Source organism: Desmodus rotundus, chromosome 6, assembly GCF_022682495.2.
Source record: "Desmodus rotundus isolate HL8 chromosome 6, HLdesRot8A.1, whole genome shotgun sequence".
Taxonomy (NCBI): domain Eukaryota; kingdom Metazoa; phylum Chordata; class Mammalia; order Chiroptera; family Phyllostomidae; genus Desmodus; species Desmodus rotundus.
In genome coordinates, this window is record NC_071392.1 from 100,543,809 (window position 1) to 100,561,984 (window position 18,176).

Here is an 18,176-nt window from a genome sequence, read left to right on the forward strand (position 1 = left end):
AGTCCATTAGAAATTCCATGTAAACGCTTACATAGTTAAGAGACTGCACAAGTTGAGATCATTATGAGATCCTTTTTTCTCAAGAAATGCATAGTCTAGTCAAGAAGTGTGCGTGATAAAATGGGACCCAAAATGAGCATGTAGGAAAAGGGGATCCATTTGACCTTGGTGCTGGTGGCAACACCATCAGCAGGCCCAGGTGTGGCAGTGACCCTGAAAGAGGGCGGACACAACCCTGGAGCAGTAGGTGGCTCTGATGAACATCACATACCCAGTCGTAATAAAAATTACTCCTGCAGCACGTCCTCTAATAACATTGTTTCATTACAACGTTGATGGGAGCGGAACTCTTTAGCCTATGGTAGAGTTGGTTTCGTTATACATCATTCCACCTAAAGTCAAAGAACCCACTGCCACTGTTAAGAGGGGACTTAGCGGAGCTTGCCTCTCACGTTGCAAACAACTAGTTAAAGCATGAGAAGTTGCGGGTTGGAATGCAAGTGTTACTGAACTGAGTGCAAGTGTAAAAATGAAGCTTTTTCTGACAAGAGGAGGGAATCCTCAGAAAACTGCCTAAGCTGGTGGACTAAAAGTTGTGGGGCTGCCACTCTATGTAGAAGGTAATGCTGGAAGAGTAAAATCACAGCCAACAATGCAGGGGGCTGCTGGGGGCCAGGATGCATGTGTAGGGTTAGAATCTCACCTTGGCCTATGGTCACTGCCGACAATGTTTATAAAGTAACAACCTTCAAAAGACGTGAAAATCCTTCACAGCGCCTCCAGGGGTGCGGAGGAAGCTCTGGCTTTTTAACATTTGTCCCCTGCAGCCATGAATTGTGTTACTTTTATAAATACAATTCAGTCTTGTAGTTGTGAAACTGAAACTTTCACTAGTAACACAAGCCAATTACCTGATGTAATTAGCTTAAACACTAGAGGAAGCATGTTTCTAAATCTTAGATGAGCTGGATTTGGAACAGTTGTTTGTAACGTTGTATGCACCTCTTCCTTCTTCCACATTCAGTTTCAGGGATGTCAGGTTACATGAGAGTTTAGAATCGAAACTGAAGTGACCCTGGTGAAGAGTATGGACTTGGATACCACGATGCCTGGGTTCACATCCCTGCTATTTAGATCAATAACTTGACCTCTGAGCCTCAGTTACCCCCTCCGTAAAATGGGGGGCTGTGCCCCCTCACAGGACTCTTGTGAGGATTCAGCGAGCTAATACATTACCTGGTAAATGGTGTTACTAGGAGGCTACAGGTAGCTGGAGTTTAGAAGACCCCACTATCTCTTTGCGGCCGACTGTCCTAACGCATGTTTGGGGGGAGCTCTGTTTTGCCTGCCTGCTCTAATGGAAACACACCTTCCATTGCTAGGGGACACCCCCTTCCAGTGCTGGCTCTGTAGTGCCAAGTTCAAAATCAGCTCGGACTTGAAAAGGCACATGATCGTGCACTCGGGGGAGAAGCCTTTCAAGTGCGAGTTCTGTGACGTCCGCTGCACCATGAAGGCGAACCTCAAGTCCCACATCCGCATCAAGCACACCTTCAAGTGCCTGCACTGCGCTTTCCAGGGCCGGGACCGAGCGGACCTCCTGGAGCACAGCCGGCTGCACCAGGCCGACCACCCCGAGAAGTGTCCGCAGTGCAGCTACTCCTGCTCCAGCGCGGCCGCCCTGCGCGTGCACAGCAGGGTCCACTGCAAGGACCGCCCCTTCAAGTGCGACTTCTGCAGCTTCGACACCAAGCGGCCCAGCAGCCTGGCCAAACACATTGACAAGGTGCACAGGGACGAGGCCAAGACGGAGAACCGGGTCCCGCAGGGCAGGGAAGGGCCCCGAGACAGCAGCTCTCCACACGTGGCCAAACTAGTGACGCAGAGGGCCTTCCGCTGTGAGACCTGCGGGGCTGCCTTCGTCAGGGACGACTCTCTGAGATGCCACATGAAGCAGCACAGTGACCATGGTGAGAACAAGAACTCGGACTTGGTCACCTTCCCGCCTGAAAGCGGTGCACCCGGGCAGCTCGGCGCCCTGGTCTCTGTGGGGCAGCTGGACACCTCCCTAGAGCCCAGCCAGTGCCTCTGACTCGTGCAGAGAGGGTGGTGAGCCGTCTGGAATTCCAGGCAAATGCTGCTGCCCCACCCTTTGGGTGAGACCATCAAGCTGGACTTTTAGTCACCAGCTCAGGGCATGGCTGCCCGCAGCTGTGTCGGCCTCCAGAGCCTGTGGCTGCAGCCCCTGTGGCGTGAGGACAGACCCCACAGCAGCACTCCACGTCGCTGTCTTTCCCCCCAAGAGACCTGAGCACGTTGACCAGTCGTCCCAAATGGGCGTCCACTGGGTGCCACTCGCCCCAGTGGGGATGGCTTCTTCAGGACAGACTGCAATGCCGAGCCCGCTCCCCTTCTGATGCAGTTGTTAAACGGGTTAAGCCACATGGACTCCGAAATGCAGCCCATCTGTACGGTGGGGAAGGCTGGGATGGGGCTGGGTCCTGGGAGAGGTCTAGTATCTCACCTGGGTGGTAGTTGAGAGAATGTTCGCCTTACACATTTTTGAGTGGTTCCTTTTATCGGTTGTCTTGTAATAAAAAAGCAAGCTCATCTGCAGAGGGATGCAAGGGGAACACTCCCATTTCTCCCATCAACAGGGTGTGGTGCGCTCCTCTCCATCCCACCCCTGCTTCTCCCCCAGGACTTCTCCCCGTCTTAATGCTGCAACCGGAAATGCAGTTTGACCTGTAGGTGGCAGCAAAGATCAAGCTAACACAAGCTCAGCCGGTCACTGTGCCTTGTGAAATTCAAGGTGTGTACTTGTATTCATACAGGAAAGACTGGGGGCCCAAAGGGCCCTGGGCTTGGTTCTGGACAGGTGCTGTGTGGGACAGCCTGACACCAGCGTCTTTCATCGCAGTAAGCATGTGGTGTTTACTGAACCAACAAACAAGCGACAATCCAAACCTCTTGTAAATGCACATTTGGCTTGACTTAGGAGGCTGTGGAATGCCGGGGGCTTTATGATTGGTCCGGACTTGCTTTGTTTGTTCTACTTTGGCATCTTTTCAAATACAGTCTCTGTTTAATACAAATTCACGTGTGCCCTTCATCAAGCGTGAAATCTGTGCTCTTACAACAGATTAAATAGATCCACTGGTTTTGGTAAAGGAGGATGAAGGGCGTGAAAACAAACTATTACAGACTGTATACCTGGGGATATCTCACTCGTGAGCAGTGAGAAGTACATAGCATCGTTCGTTAGGCATTTCGCTGTTTGAACAAATCTGATGCCGTTGAAGTCTGCCATCAGGCAGGCGATCCAGGCTGTCGAATCCCTTCGTTGTGAGGAGGAAAGATGAAAATGAGGACCCCCCCCCACCCCTGCCCCCGCCACCGTAGCATTAGTCACTGCTTTGCTTTGTAACTGTGTTTCTGACGGCTCCGAAAAGTGTCTGGGCACCGAAGGCAGGTGCGTGGCACACTCTGTTGTCACCTGTCTGCTGCTTGCCCTGTGTCTTATCTCCGTGTCTGTTCCAGTACCAGGAGGCTTGTTGACCTTTCAAGTGGGAACCCGGAGATCAGCATCACATAAACATTCCTCATACCTCCGCCGTTACAGCTCTTCAGGTAAACAGGAAGGACATCAGCCTTCTCAGAAGGCTTTTTTTCTTTTAACAGCTGCACGGACTTCCGGGGCCTTCCCTCTACCCCAGTGTCACCTAGTAAATTGGGATTCCCGGGGAGCAGGGTCAGTAAAAAGTTGTGGACCAGATAGTAAGTATCTGAGGCAGGCGGAGCTCTGAGGTCTCTTTGGTGACGAAACTCTGCGGTGTTAGCACAGAAGCAGCTGTAGGTAATAAAAAGAACGCTCAAGTCCGTGTTCCAATAAAACTTTATAAAATAATTCAGGAAGTGGGAGAGTAAGCCGGCTAACCCTGCTGGGATGAGACAGATGATCGCCAAAGAGACTGGGGAACGGCCGTGATGGCCAAGAGGCTGCCGCAGGGTGCAGACCACGTAAGCAAAGCTCCTCTCCCCACCTGCCTTGGCAGGGTTGACGTGGGTCAGAAAGGGGAAACTGATTGATGAGTGCATCAAAGTTTGACTTCGCTTGCACCGAGGCATAGGTGAACTTTTTCAGGAAAGGGCCAGGTGGTAAATATTTGGGGCTTTGCTGGCCTTGGTCTCTGCCGAACCTGCTCACCTCTGTTCACCTGTGCTGTTGTGGCACATTCGTTCAACTTGGCCACGGTTAACTAAAGCAGCCATAGATAGTAGTTAAGCAAATAGGTATAGCCGTGTGCCAATAAAACTTTATTGACAAAAAGCAGGCCGTGATTTGGAGGGCTGTAGTTTACTGGCCCAGAGCTGGACTGTTCACGGGTGGGCAGCAGGGGTGACCGGCCGTGGGTGCGTGCCGGGAGAATTGCTGAGAATGCTGCTTTTCCCGGCCCCCTTCGAGGGAGGCGCTGCTTCGAGCAGAAGATGGGTGAGTCCCAGGTGGGCACTGGGCCAAACTGGGTCCTTTGCACCCTGATTCAGACCAGCTACAGACTTTGCAGTGAAGAGTCCAAAAGTCGGAGTGACGTCCTCCTGCTTGCCTCTGCGTAAGGTGTCTTGCTGCCTCCTGAATACTATAAAACACGAAGTTTTTGTTTGCCTCTACGTTCTGTTTTTTTAAAGAAAAGGGGTGAGCCCTGGCCATGACTCCGTGGGATGGAGCGTCGTCCCGACACCCCAGGGTTGTGGGTTTGATCCCCAGTCAGGACTCATCATACAAGAGTCAACCAGTGAACCCATTGAATGGCTGGAACAACAAATCAATGTTAATCAGCCTCTCAAATTGAAGAATAAAAAATGTTTTAAATAATCCATAAACCAGAATTCTATACCTGTCAAAAATATTAAAGGATGAGCCCCCAAACCATTCTCATGGCAACGTGTGTCCTCCCTCCGAGCCAGGCACTGTGCTGAGAACTTGACCTGTGTTAACTCCTCTCCTCCCAGGTGCCATCCAGGGCTGGGACCAGGAGGTGAGTGAGGGATTAGCTCAGGGCACCAAAAACTCAGTGACCAAGGAATGATATTTCGATACAGTATTTATTTTTAGAGGGGAAGGGAGGGAGAAAGGGAGAGAAACATCGATCGGCTGCCTCCTGCACTTTGGGGACCTGGCTTGAAACCCAGGCATGTGCCCTGACCAGGAATTGAACCGGTGACCTTTCGGTTCTCAGACCAGCGCTCAGTCCCCTGAGCCATGCCAGCCAGGGCTTGATAGGGTATTTTTTTCCGATTGACCAACCATGACCCACAGGTCAGCCACTTTGTTTTTGTAAACAGATTTTTTTAGAAGTTGGCCTAGGAGTTTGGGCAGACACGTTACAAGGGCAGGGTTGGAGCCTGTAATTAAAATTCTAACATTGTGTTCATTTTTCTTTCTTGCATTGCATTTGGATTTTAGAAAATGACATTAAAGTATTCACCTTGAGCCGGGAGATTTTTGACAGCACTTTATATCTGCACCCCAGGGCGCTGCCTCCACCCACCTTACCCCAGTTCCTCCTCTTGTTCAGATTTGGAAACTGAAGCACAGAGGTGAAGAGACTTCCCGGAACGGAGTGGGGGCCAGGCTGGGTGTCTGGTAAACAAGTGTTTTGTTAGAGTAATGAATGGACCACAGTGGGGTGATGACAGAACAGGCCAAACAAAGGGTAACTAACTTACAACAGCTTTTGTTTAAAGGGGGCTGAGGAGGCAGGAGGTGCGAGAACCCTGCCTCTGGTAACAACTTGTTTGGCTGACTCTGGCTGAAGGTTTTACTTCAGAGTCTCGGTTTGCTCATCTGTAAAATGGGCCCATTTCAGACTTTTGGGCTAGTGATGCAGTCAACTGGTTTGGGCTTTTACCTGTGTGTCCTTTTCTCATTTCTAGTTTTGCTTGGGGAGAGGGCAGGTGGGGAAGAACCCAGAACTAGAACTGCGACCTTTCGACACCAGGGCCCAGGGCTCCTGTCTTCCGTCTCCCACCCACGTCTTCAGCATGTGGACAGGATGGTGGCAACTGAAGTTCCAGCCCGGGGAGCAGGTGGCCACACACCCTGCCTCTAACACTCCCTGGAAGCTGCCTACAAACTGCTCACCGTCCCTGGCCCCACGGCTGGTCATGGGGCTTTGCTGCAGCAGAGGGTGCTGGGAAATGGTTGCTCCAGAGTGCCGTGTGGAGTTACGACTCTGGGTGCCTCAGAGCAGGGATGCCCGTGAAGGTTGGGTATGGCTTTTCCATGAAACACCTGGGACAGGTTGCAAACAGCCAGGGCACACCTTACACAAGCATTTCTATTTTGTCAGGGCTTCCCTGGGGGCTACCTGTTTTCTGCTCCTGGACACTGGCCCATGGCAGTCTCCCAAGGTTTTCTGTCAATCAAGTCCCGGGGGTCTCGACTGGCTACTGGCTGCGGTCACCTGGGAAGCTCTTAGCTGTTCAGACTCTGCCACTGCGGGGAGAGGCCTGGGCATCGGTACTTCCTAAAGTTTTGCAGGTGATCCCAAGGGGTACCCGCTGGGAGCGGCTGCTTCAGTTGAAGGAGCGGGGCTGCCTTCACGGGCAAGTCACCTGTGCTGCCACAAAGGACTGCACGTGGGGCACGCTCTGCCGTTGCTGTCCCGAAAATCTTACTTTTTATGTATTGATTTGAGAGAGAGAGTTCCACCCATCTGTGCGTTCACTGGTTGCTTTTTGTGTGTGCCTTGACCAGGGAGCAAACCACAACCTTGGCGTATTGGGAAGATGCTCCGGCCAGGCCCTTGAAATGCTTAGTTTTTGAACAAGGGGTCCTGCGTTTTCATTTTGCATCGGGCCCTGCAAGTTGTGTAGCCAGTCTTGTGAAGGAAAGAGGGGAATGTGCCTGAGAAGAAAGCCTGTCTGCATCCCTGGAACAGAAAAGGCCTCAACCCCTGAAATGCGGGCTCCTGATGGGGGCGGGCTCCCCGGGGTCTGGGGGGAAGGAACAGTGCAGTGAACAGTAATGTTCAAGCATTTCCTGCACGATTCCGTTCAGACCTCACAGCGGAAGGCATTTGCCTTCCTCCTCGTGAGGGAAAACTGCTCTTAGAAAAGTTACTTTTCTCGGCGCAGCTGGCACAGACAGCCCCACCCAGGGGAGCCGGAGCCCCGGGCCTGCGTGGTGTTTGCAGTCTCACCCCCCACTGACTCTGTCTAGCTCATCCTCCCGTGGCACAGGGGCCGGGGAGTCAGGGACGGGGCCTTGTGAGTTCCCGGTGTTGACACAAAAGCAGGACACGAACGGTGCAGTCCGTAACTGAGGGGAAAAGTCAAGTACGGGTATAGTCAGATGATTGGGAAAACGTCCCTGGGCCGTCCAGCCCCACGCTGGGCGCCCAGCGTTACTTCCCCCAGCTCGGTGGGCCACAGAATTGCAGAGCAGGTTTCGCTTCAACAGCAGTCCTTAACGGCGACAGCACTTGAACTCCCATGAGTAGAAGTGGCCCCGTGAGCTCATGCGCAGCCATGCTCGGGAGACACAGGACGTGCACCCTGGTTTGCTTCTGTTTAATAGAGAAGAAACGAAGGGGAAAAGGTCCAGCAGTTGCCAGGATTAGAACCTGTGTTCGACGCCTCCAGTGGAACTCCTCCTCATACCTAACACCACCTGCCTTAGATCTGGATTTCATTGTTTTTGAGTCATGGACCCCTTTGTCAACCTGATGAAGTCTGGGCCCCCTCTCCAAGTGATGCTTACAAGAACTTTCAAAATGCAGAGGTTTGCACAGGGAAACAATTAGATTGAAGTATTCTTCAACATACTTTCTGAATCCCATTTCATTAGCACATTCAGTAACACGCTCCAGCAGCACACCTAGCACCTCTCTTATTTCGAAGTAGCCGTGAGCATAAGTGCCACTTCGGGGTCTGTGTAACAGCCATAGCATTATGTGGAAATACCCACTTTGTTGACTAAATCACAGGCCCTCCTGTGGTTTGGCGCCCACATCCGTAATCGACAGGGTTGCCCAATTTCAGCCAGAGGCTAGTGACGTAGAGATTTCCTTTTCTTCCCCATCCAAGCCCTGGCCCGTCTAAATTCCATCCCCGGTCCCCTGACCTGCACTTTGGGACCTCCAAGGCCAAAGGAATTTCTTGGTAAACTTTGAACTTGAAGTTGCTTCCATCGTAACTAGATCATTACTAGCACCAGCATTTGAATACCTATCTCCCCACCAAAACCCCCCCATCAATCTTGCATGGGGAGGGATTCACCCAACAGGGCTCTTTGTAATACCTGTGGGCAGTTTTTCTCATAAAGTGCTCTTAACATGGCTCAGCCCTCGCATGTCAGTCCGAGGGACTCTGGCCTCTTCGAAAACAGACACTGTACGTTTGTCAGTCAGTTCTGAGGTTCTTGAGGAATTGCACGCACTCCTGTTCTCTCAGCGCTGTGTGGTCCGTCTCTTGAAAGGTCACAAAAGCCTGTTCCGAAGGCCACCTCCTAACCTGCCCCGGCCGAAGGACCGTGTCTTCTCTCCCCCAGCAAACGGTGGCTCCGCTTCGTTAAGTTCTGCTCCGGGGCTGGTTTTGTTCTCGTCCGCACCGCTCACCCCCCTCCAGTGGTAACTCCGCCGGGGACACAGACGCTGTGGTGCCCAGTCCGGGCTATGTCCCGTGGACGACAGTCTCAGAGGTACGGCCTCCTTCTGATTTGTGGGGGACACGGACGTGACCAATGTTACAATCAGGAATTTTGCAACTTTGCCTCTGGTGTCCCCGTGGTTTTGTGGTTTGAGGTCATGAAACCTTCTCGATGCTGAGTGGTTGTGGGTAGTAGGTTTGATAAGACATTATCTCGTAAGGACTGTCAGCATTTTAAAGTAGCTTTGCTTGCCCTGACTGGTGTGGCTCCGTTGGTTGGAGCATTGTTCCATAAACCAAAAAGTCACTGGTTCAATTCCCAGTCAGGGAACATACCTAGGTTGCGGGTTTCATCCCTGGTTGGGGCGTGTATACAAGGCAACCAATCGATACTTCTTTATCTCCCCCTTCCTTCCACTCTCTCTCAAAAAATGGGCATGTCCTCAAGTGAGGACTTACAAAGCAATACTTGGTCACGGAAGGAAAGGCAGAAAAGCAACAAGTAAAAATAAAAGTAAAAATTAAAAACCTGTAATCCTGCCATCAAAACAGCTTGCGCTTGGGGGCCCCTCCCACCGGAAGGCAGGTACGGGACTCCTCCCTGTTGCAGATGCTCTGAAGGAAAGCTCTGTGTGGGGCTGTGGAGTCCGTCCGCGCCTCCTGGAGGTGAACGTGGAATATGGCGTGGTATTCACACTCCCAAGGGCTACAGTCAGGGTGCCTGGCTCACCTTCTGGCTCTGTCATTTACTTGCTGTGTGACGTCGGCCACGTTACGTAAGAGCTCCATGCCTCGTTTTTCCAATCTATAAAACAGAAAATCGCGGTGCCTACCATCACAGAATTGTTAAATAAGAGCTAGACCAGCTTCTGGCCCATGAGCCCCCAGATCAAGACGCAGCTAATTAGAATTTGTGACTTTAAATGAGCAGTTGATAACTGCGGACAATCCTCAATTAGCCGTGCCTACCAGGAGATGCGGGAGTTTCCTTAATCCTCCAATCATTCATCTGTGACTTCGGGATTAATTACATAATTTTTGCATTGGATTTACTTTGTTAATAGTAATTTCTGATGCTCAAACTTCCATGAGGACAGAGCTACACATATCTTAGGACAAACTTTAATCCTCTTTGGTCAAGTAAAAAAAACGCCTGTATTTTAAAAATAAGTGGACATGATAGAGATAAGTGAGCACAATGGCATAAAAATCATCTGTTCGTTATAAACAAAATTGAACTCCACAGCCAGAGGCGGGGGAAGAGAACTCGCGTGCTCTGCTAGAGGGAGCCTGATTGGAGAGCCATGGAGAGACACAGCGAAAACATAAACTGCTAACCCCTTGGACCCATCCATCCGTGTGTGGGAATTTCTCCCATGGAACCGACTGGATTAAGTTTGCAAGTGAATACGCACAAGGGTGTGCAGAGCTGCCCTGTCCGTGAGAGCAGTTGGCAGGATTCGACCAAAATTTCCGTGAGTGTAGGGCTGGTCAAATTCATGGGCGACCACACAAATCTCAGAAACACAAGAGGCATGGCTGGCCCACATGGATTGCTGTGGAGAGTAGTAGTTGAAGGTCATTTTTTTTAAGATGTTTTATTTATTTATTTTTAAGAGAGAGGGAAGGGAAGGAGAAAGAGAGGAAGAGAAACATCAGTGTGTGGTTGCCTCTCGCTGACCCCCAACTGAGGACCTGGCCTGCCAGCCAGGCATGTGGCCTGACTGGGAACCGAACCAGTGACCTCTTGGTTTGCAGGCCAGTGCTCAATCCACTGAGCCACACCAGCCAGGGCTGAATTTGTTTCTGTTAGGAAAAAAAAAAAAAAATCATGCACACACACACACACACATATGGAGAGAGAGATATGACTCTCAGTTAAAGCGTAGATCTATCCCCTCATTCCATCTATAATTCACCTCCCATTCTGGTGCTCTCCTTCAATAAAAAATTCCCAAAGAACGTCACCACGTCTCCTAAGAACAAGTAATACTGTACTAGGGAACAGTATGTGTATCACTGATGTTTTCACACCAAAAGAAAATATTGACTTTAATGTCAAAAAGCTTTTGCAATACAGTCACTTTTATTGTATGTTAAATTCATGCTTGTAGAAAATTGGGAAAATACAAAATAATGCAGAAAAGTAAAATTACCTATAATCGAGCCCCAAACCGGTAGGCAACAGTTGCTGGTGTTTTACTCTCTAGTCTTCTACTCAACTTAGTACGTGTCTGTGTCGTCAGCTGACGGACATTAACGTGCGCACTTTGAAACCGAACGTGGCGTTTCTTACTGTTACTCTCTTAGTGGACATTTGGGTTTCTTCTAATTACTTGCAATTAAAAATGATGCTGCATTTGTCATCTTAATGCATAAATCTCTTTCCGTAAGGTTCTTTTCTTCAGATAGATTCCCAGAAAGTGAATTACTGGGTCAAAGGTTATGAACAGCTTTAAGGCTTTCACTAAATGTTGCCAAATTGCTTTCCACAAAGGTTATCCCAGTTTGGACTCACCAGCAACGCTGAACGGCCAAGTTTACTGTCCAGTTCTCACAAACTGGGTGTTATTAGTAAGCGCCACACTAGCTTAGGTAAACTGCTCATCATCGTTACGTTGGTAACTTTTAATGGCATTAAAAGTAGAGGAGCTTTAAAAACCTACACATGAGCATATGTTTGCATAGTCTAAGTGATGTATAGTATATTAAAGAAAAGAATGGCAAAAAAAAAAAAAATCACCAGCATTCTGATGACCAGGTGTCAGTACACGAATGTAAAATCCCACCAACCCCTTCACCCAGAAGCACTGTGCCAGCAACCCAGTCATTTGAAACTTGCCCGCGTTGTTTAACACGAGTTGCCGTAACCAGCAAAAAGGGGAATTATTAAAAATTTGGCCTTTGTGCCCCAAGAATGTCAGGAGTTTACCCCAAGTGCCCTGACTCGCCTCATCACCATTCAGCACCGTGTGTGTGGAAACCCCAGGGCGCAGCAGTGGGGGGGCTGTGACGTCAGTTGGACAGCGATGCTCCACCCGACCGAAAGCTGCCAGCGCAGTGGGTTTCGGTGATGACTCGGCTTGGAAAGTGCCCAGCGGGGAGCCATTTCCCATTGATTATATTTCATTGCTAATAGCCTCCCAGACCATTTCTACTGCTATAATTAAATGTAATTCGTGATAGTTGAACAATGCCGGGATGAAGGAAATGGGATGGGGACGGGTGCCCCCCCCCCCCCACACACACACACACAGTGATGTGCAGCCTCGGCCCGACTTGCAGAAACCCGTAGGGCAGCCAAAAAATCGGAGGAAAAGTGCGGAGGCTGACAAAGCTGTTGAAGTCAGAAGACGGATGGGCGCCTCGGGGCTGGGTGGGGGAGCTGGAGGGAGGCCTTCGCTTACAACTTTACGGATTTAAAAGGAAGGAAGAAAAAGTGCTTGCCTAGTGTCTGTTAACCGGCTACCCACAGCGCTTTTTCTCATTTCTCTATCTTCATTTAATTGGGAAGGGATTCAGGATCGCTGCAGAGTAGCGGAAAATGTGTGATGGGCATAATCGTCCAGGAGAAAGGGCATAGGAGAGCTGGAAGATTATGTACAGTTTGCTGATTTCATTTTTGAAATACAGAATCTTGACCCTTGGCATCATTGTCTTTAGAGCCGCAGAACGGGGTTCTGTGTAATCTTGCTGGAAAGCTGGCACTAAGGAACACAACTCTCCGTATTATGGTCTTCCTCCAGAGTCCTGCAGTGGTCCTGCACAGCCAGCATCAGATTATATTACCTGTGACACTTGTAAGTAGAAAACAGAAAAGTTGGTCCCTTGGGTTCAGAAATATTTATTGAGCACATACTATGTACCTGGCATTGTGGCAGATGTGAAGATGCAAGAGAACTGGACATCACTATATGATTTTATTTCTCTTAACTAATTATATCTCTTTTGTTGTCATTATAAAAACACACGACAGTTTGTAAAAGAGTTAAACCTTACATATAATTTAAAAAGAGAAAGGGGGGGACAGTTCAATAAATGTGGCTGGGAAAATTGACTATTGCGTTGGAAAGAAGTTAGGGTTTCTACTTAAGTTACAAAAATGCATCTTATTGTTACATAAGTAACAAAACTGACAGTTGTAGATGAAAATGTGGAAGAATGTATTTATGGCCATGAATTAAAACTCCAGAATTAAAACACGAGTATAGTAATAATAATGTACTGATAGCAAAATTCACAGACAATCAGGACACCAGATGAAATATTTGCCACCTATATTAGAGAAATGAGTCACATTCGGAATGAATGAAGAACTCCTTCCAATTCATAAGTAAAGGACAAACGATCCAATAGGGAAAAGCATGGGCCCGGGCTGTGGACAGACAGCCAGCAGCCATGGCTGTACCAGGGACTAGACCACACCTGACCTGGGAAAATGAACCTAAAAAGACAGGCACATTCTCCACTGTGTTCCCCTCGCGCTCTCTGTTCCTCAAACCTGCCACCCTACTTCTGCCTCAGGACCTTTACACACGCCGTCCCATTTGCCTGGAGTGCTCGCTGTACCCTCTTCCCAAGGCTGACACCTTTTTTGTCTTTTAAGCTCGTAGTTATCAGACTTCCTTCCGTTCAGCTTGATTTCTGGTGGTTCTGAGTGACGTGGTTCTGTATTTTAGTTGTACTTGATGTGGGTGTGCAAAGAGGCGAGCCCTGTCTGCCTGCGCTGCCATCTTGACCGGAAGCCCCTTTTTTTGTCTTTTAGATCCTAGATTGAAGGGTACTGTCTTGGAGAGGCCTTCCCTGACCCCCTCCTATTTAAAATCGATTCCCCTTTTATTAGAATCTGTCTTCGTGTCTCAAAGTTAAGGGACTGTGTCGCTCCCTGTCACATCTCCAGGATTTAGAACAATGCCTGGCACCCAGAGGTGTGCAAAAACACTTACTGAGCATTAATTGACCGATTGATTGTTGTTCTGCTTTCTGTGTCCATGTAAACTCTTAAGGCTGGGGTTAGGACTCCATCATTTACTGCTCTTACAGACCCTAAAAAGGAGCCAGGAGTATAGTAGGTACTCAGTAAATGTTTGTTAAATGAATAAATGAATGAGCCTCACACATTTAAAACAAGCAAACCAGTAAATCTTATTATGGGTAGTAGGGACTAGGTGACATGAGATCAGGTAAAATTACGTGGCAACATTTTCTTTTTAGGGAGTATTTTCTGTTGGCCATTTCCTCTTTAAACGTGTCCTGTTGCTGTGTGGCAACCCACCCAAGGACAGGAACTCTGGGCTTAGAAGGTCCCTTGAGTTTAGGAGCAGCTCGCCCTGCCACCTCCTAGCCTCACCTTAGGATGTCACTAAGTGACTTGCCCACAGCTTCCGCTGGCTGTTGGGGAGAGATCTGTTTGGTCCAGACGGAAAGGGAGGAAATGACCTGATGTAATGAACAAATCTCCCACTTCCTCCAGCTCCTGGCAGACTAGGCGGCATGGCGCTGAAGCACTCCTGGCTTTGCAGGACAGCCGTTAGCACACCTGATATCCCAAAGCCCCAGAGCCTCCCTTTCTGCTGCCAGAACGTCAGGTCAAGCCTGATAAATCATGTCACGTGAGTGACTCCATGCTGTGGGCACAGCTCTGTCCCTAAGGACGCCAGGATAGACTGCAAATGTCCAATGACACCTCTGCTGTCAAGTAGTGGGAGGCTGGGACACACTGGAAAGACATTACTAAATGTAACAGACATCCCCACAGGCAATGCGGTACTTGGAATTGGGTCCCAGAGCGGAGCAAAAAGGACATCAGTGGGGAAACTGGTAAAGTACAGTTGGAATGTCTAGTTAATAATAGAGCTGTGTTGGAGTCTGCAATACTGTTGGCCCGGATGGTGCAGATGCATACAGAAGGACTCCCCAGGCAGCGAATGAGTTTCTGAAGTCAAATAGACCTGGGAAGGAGTATTCCCGGCACTTGCCAGCTCTATGACTTCGGGCAAGTGACCTCTCAGAGCCTCCGTTTTCTCATTTTTAAAAAATGTCCTCTGTATAGGGTGGTCCACGAGATAATGTGCCATGAGACACACCTCCTACTCTGGTGCCCGCCCCTCATAGATCCTCAGTAAATGCCGGCCTCCCTGTCCACCGCTTCCGAAAAGGAGCAGTCAGCTGCGCTGCCAGGTTAGGAAAATAAATAATGAGAGGTGAGATTCGTGTGAGGTCGTGGAGGTTGGCCAGTTCGGATTAGAAAAGTAGGAAGGGGACAAGGGCCGCCCCTCCTGAAACTGAGCCAAGAGAGTCACCTTTGGTCAGTTTTTAAATCTATAAAAGGCATTTCTTAAGCTATAGCTAGAAGCCATTCTCCCATGGAAACTGCTCTGAAAAACTCGTGGTGGTGTTTTTTTTCCCCAAGCGGAACGCAGAGAGGAGCACAGTATTGTTGACACGTGTCTGTTGCAGCGCTGACTGTAAAGGCTGAAGGCTGGAAACGACCGAAACGCCCCCGAGGAGGGAGGAGTTTAGCTAATAACGTGGGGTCACTCATTCGGTGGAATTCCCGAAGACATTCTACAAAGATAAAGCAAGGGTACGTGTGGACGGCTGCACAGACCCTGGTGGGACAGGGTCACACGAAGATACGTGGGCAAAAAAAATGCATGGTTGTGCGGAATGCGCACGCCACAGGCTGCCATTTGTACAGTAAGAAGTAGGAGTATTTATTTATATATTCGTCCCCTGACACTGGACAGACACTCGATCGGTATCCAAGAAAGGGACCATTCAGCTCCCATCCGTCATCTTAAAATGTTACCGCCAAAAAAGTTTCACTCTTTTCTTGTTGTTGTTGTTTAGGAATGTTTGCCGGGAATTTAGGACATACTAATTTCTCGTTACGGAAAACTTCAGATGCGGAGAGGAGGATCTCTGTGGCCCCGTCTGCACCCCCAGCCCAGCTTTAGCAATGACCGCCCTCTGTCGTTCCGATCTGGTAGTGAGTCCACCTCGTTTTCCTCCGTGGCGTGAAAATAGTGACTGTAATACCACAGTGACTCAATTCTGATCAAAGGACGCTTTTTAAAATTTGTGTATAAATGTTATTGCATAGAAGTTTGACAAGGTTGATCGATAAAAGACTTCTAAACCCCTCAAAACTATTACATAAATTTTAAAGCGATGATGTAACAAATAATGACTATGCCCCAGAATACTTTTGGGCTATTTAAATGTATGAAAACAGTTTAGATCTCAACTTTAAGACACGCAAGGGACTACATTGTTTTTTTAAATTGCTTTAGAGAGTATTCGAGAAAAACGGCTTAAAAATCACTGCTCTGGAAAACCTGGGTATTTATTTCCAAGTCTCAGGGAGCTTTCGTGGTGGTTGAATAGAAACAAGTTCCTGCAAACCGAAAGGTCGCCGGTTTGATTCCAGGTCAGGGCGTATTCCTGGGTTGCGGGGCATGCAGTGAGCAACCAATCCATGTTTCTCTTCCTCTCTTTCTCCCTCCCTCCCCCTCCCTCTAAAAATAATAATCATCGTTAATTTTTTTTAGTTATCTAAACTTAGTTGCGGAGCCCAAACAGATGACCGTGTCCCAATGTGGTACCCATTGGGTACCACATACACAGAGTACCACCGACTCCAGGTCCTGCCAAGTCCAAGGGCACCCGTGTAAACAGACCCTTCGCTGTCCTTCTGCCCTAGCCGTGTGCCTCTTCTTCGTCCGCACTCTGACCCTGCACTGCTGTAGTGTCGTTTCACAGCGAGAAGTCAGTGATCATAAGCGCTCCAGCAGGCGGCACAGACGTGGCGGGATGCAGTGCGCCAGAAGGCTGACCGGGGCGGCTTTGGGAACCAGTCCAGCCTAAAGATGTGATTTCTCCCCCCCACACCCATGTGCTTTTTAATTTGTAAATTTGGATTATTTATCCATATGAACTTTTTTAGATAAAAACCCGAATTTGGCATTCAGTTGAGCAAGCAGACAGGCCAGCAACCCCAGGTCCACTGTCCTACCCGGCTGGGGTGGGGGAAGGGCTGATGTGGATGTTTCTCTTCGACTACTGCTCCCCAGACCACCGAGGGCTCTGCTGCCTCCTGCCATCTCTGTGCTTCTGCCATCTAGTGTCAGCAGTCCTTGGTCCTGTCACCTGTGGCCAGCCTTTCCATGTGGGCCAGAGGTCCCCCACCCTGGGCTCCCCACTGTCACAGCTCTGAACAGAAAGCGCATGCACAAAATAATTTAAAATCACGGGCACCTGCCCCTCAGGGTCGGGTACTCAGCGGTGGCACCGAATGTCCGCCCTTGTGACTGACACTGCTGCACCTCTGGTCCTCAGCCTGCAAACCAAAGGCGCTCGCTGCCCTGGCCGAGTAGTTCAGTGGGTTAGTGCGTCACCCCAAGACACCAAGGTTGCGGGTTGGATCTCAGGTCAGGGCACATAGAAGAAGCAACCCGTGAATGCATAAATACGTGGAACAACAAATCAATGTTTCTCTCTCTCTCTCTCTCTCTCTCTCTCTAATAAATTTTCTTAATAAAGGCACCTGCTTCTGAATGCCTCAAGGATTTGCCCTTATACTTCTGCTGACTGCTGAGTCAACGGGCCGCCCTCCCATACACGCGTCAGGCACTTGGACAGCTGGTCTCCCCGGCAATGCAGAGCACCCCCTTTCTTGTTTCTCATCGTCCCGATTCGTTATTCACAGTGTTTGTGCCAGTTGCAGGTGGCAGTTAAGGAACATTTTGTAATGTTAAACAATTTGCATCACTTTCAAATTTTCTTATTTATTGGTCTTGATGTAACATGCTTAGATTCTTTACGTGGGCAGTGAAATGAACACTACTGAAATTGAAAATAGTTTATAACAAATATGCAATAGGCTGTAGCTGGCACTTTTAAATATGCATATTTCAGTTTTACTTAGGTAATTTTGACAAAGTTTGATGTCAATTATGATTTGGATTTTACCTTTCCATCTTAATTAATTTTGAGTGTTTTGGAAGAAAATATTTTAACATTTATAAAGTATTTATTTTTTTAATATATATTAATGAATGTGTTCAGATTTTTTTATACTTTGAACATAATTGTATGTGATTTTCCCCCATCTTTTATTATTTATTTATTTATTTTAAGATTTTTATTTATTTATTTTTAGGGGGAAAGGGAGAGAGAAAGAGGGAGAGAAACATCAATGTGTGGTTGCCTCTCATGTGCCCCCAACTATGAACCTGGCCTGCATCCCAGGCATGTGCCCTGGACTGGGAATCGAACTGGCAACCCTTTGGTTCGCAGGCCCACACTCAGTCCACTGAGCCACACCGGCCAGGGTTCCCCATCTTTTAGATGATTGTTGTCAGTATCGGGGGTCACCAAAGGACAGGACTTTATTTCTAACAGCCTAAGGGCTACATTTAGCCAGCCCATGAGCTGAGAGTGGTTTTTATATTTTTGAAGGTTTATAAAACAGACGAAAATATATGAGAGAGACCACAAAGCCTAAACCATTTATTATCTGGCTC

General features: G+C 48.7%; 2 protein-coding genes across 6 annotated transcripts in view; both read left to right on the top strand.

The window, feature by feature from the left end:
- ZFP64 (ZFP64 zinc finger protein) overlaps positions 1–16,041 on the top strand; it is a 77,084-nt gene extending 61,043 nt beyond the window's left edge. For 3 of the 5 annotated variants that reach the window (XM_053926068.2, XM_053926069.2, XM_024559447.4), the window contains one exon: positions 1,383–4,770. In XM_053926068.2, coding sequence (XP_053782043.1) covers positions 1,383–2,092 — 710 coding nt within the window. In that variant the 3' untranslated portion in view covers positions 2,093–4,770. Of the gene's footprint in view, positions 1–1,382; positions 4,771–5,464; positions 5,493–15,501 lie in introns of those variants that run through there. The other 2 variants (XR_008427055.2, XR_008427054.1) reach the window with 2 other exon arrangements.
- SALL4 (spalt like transcription factor 4) overlaps positions 7,089–18,176 on the top strand; it is a 191,745-nt gene continuing 180,657 nt past the window's right edge. Inside the window, exon 1 of the mRNA XM_045194477.3 lies at positions 7,089–8,701. Within this exon, the coding sequence (XP_045050412.1) occupies positions 8,676–8,701 (26 nt within the window). The 5' untranslated portion in view covers positions 7,089–8,675. The remainder of the gene's footprint in view (positions 8,702–18,176) is intronic.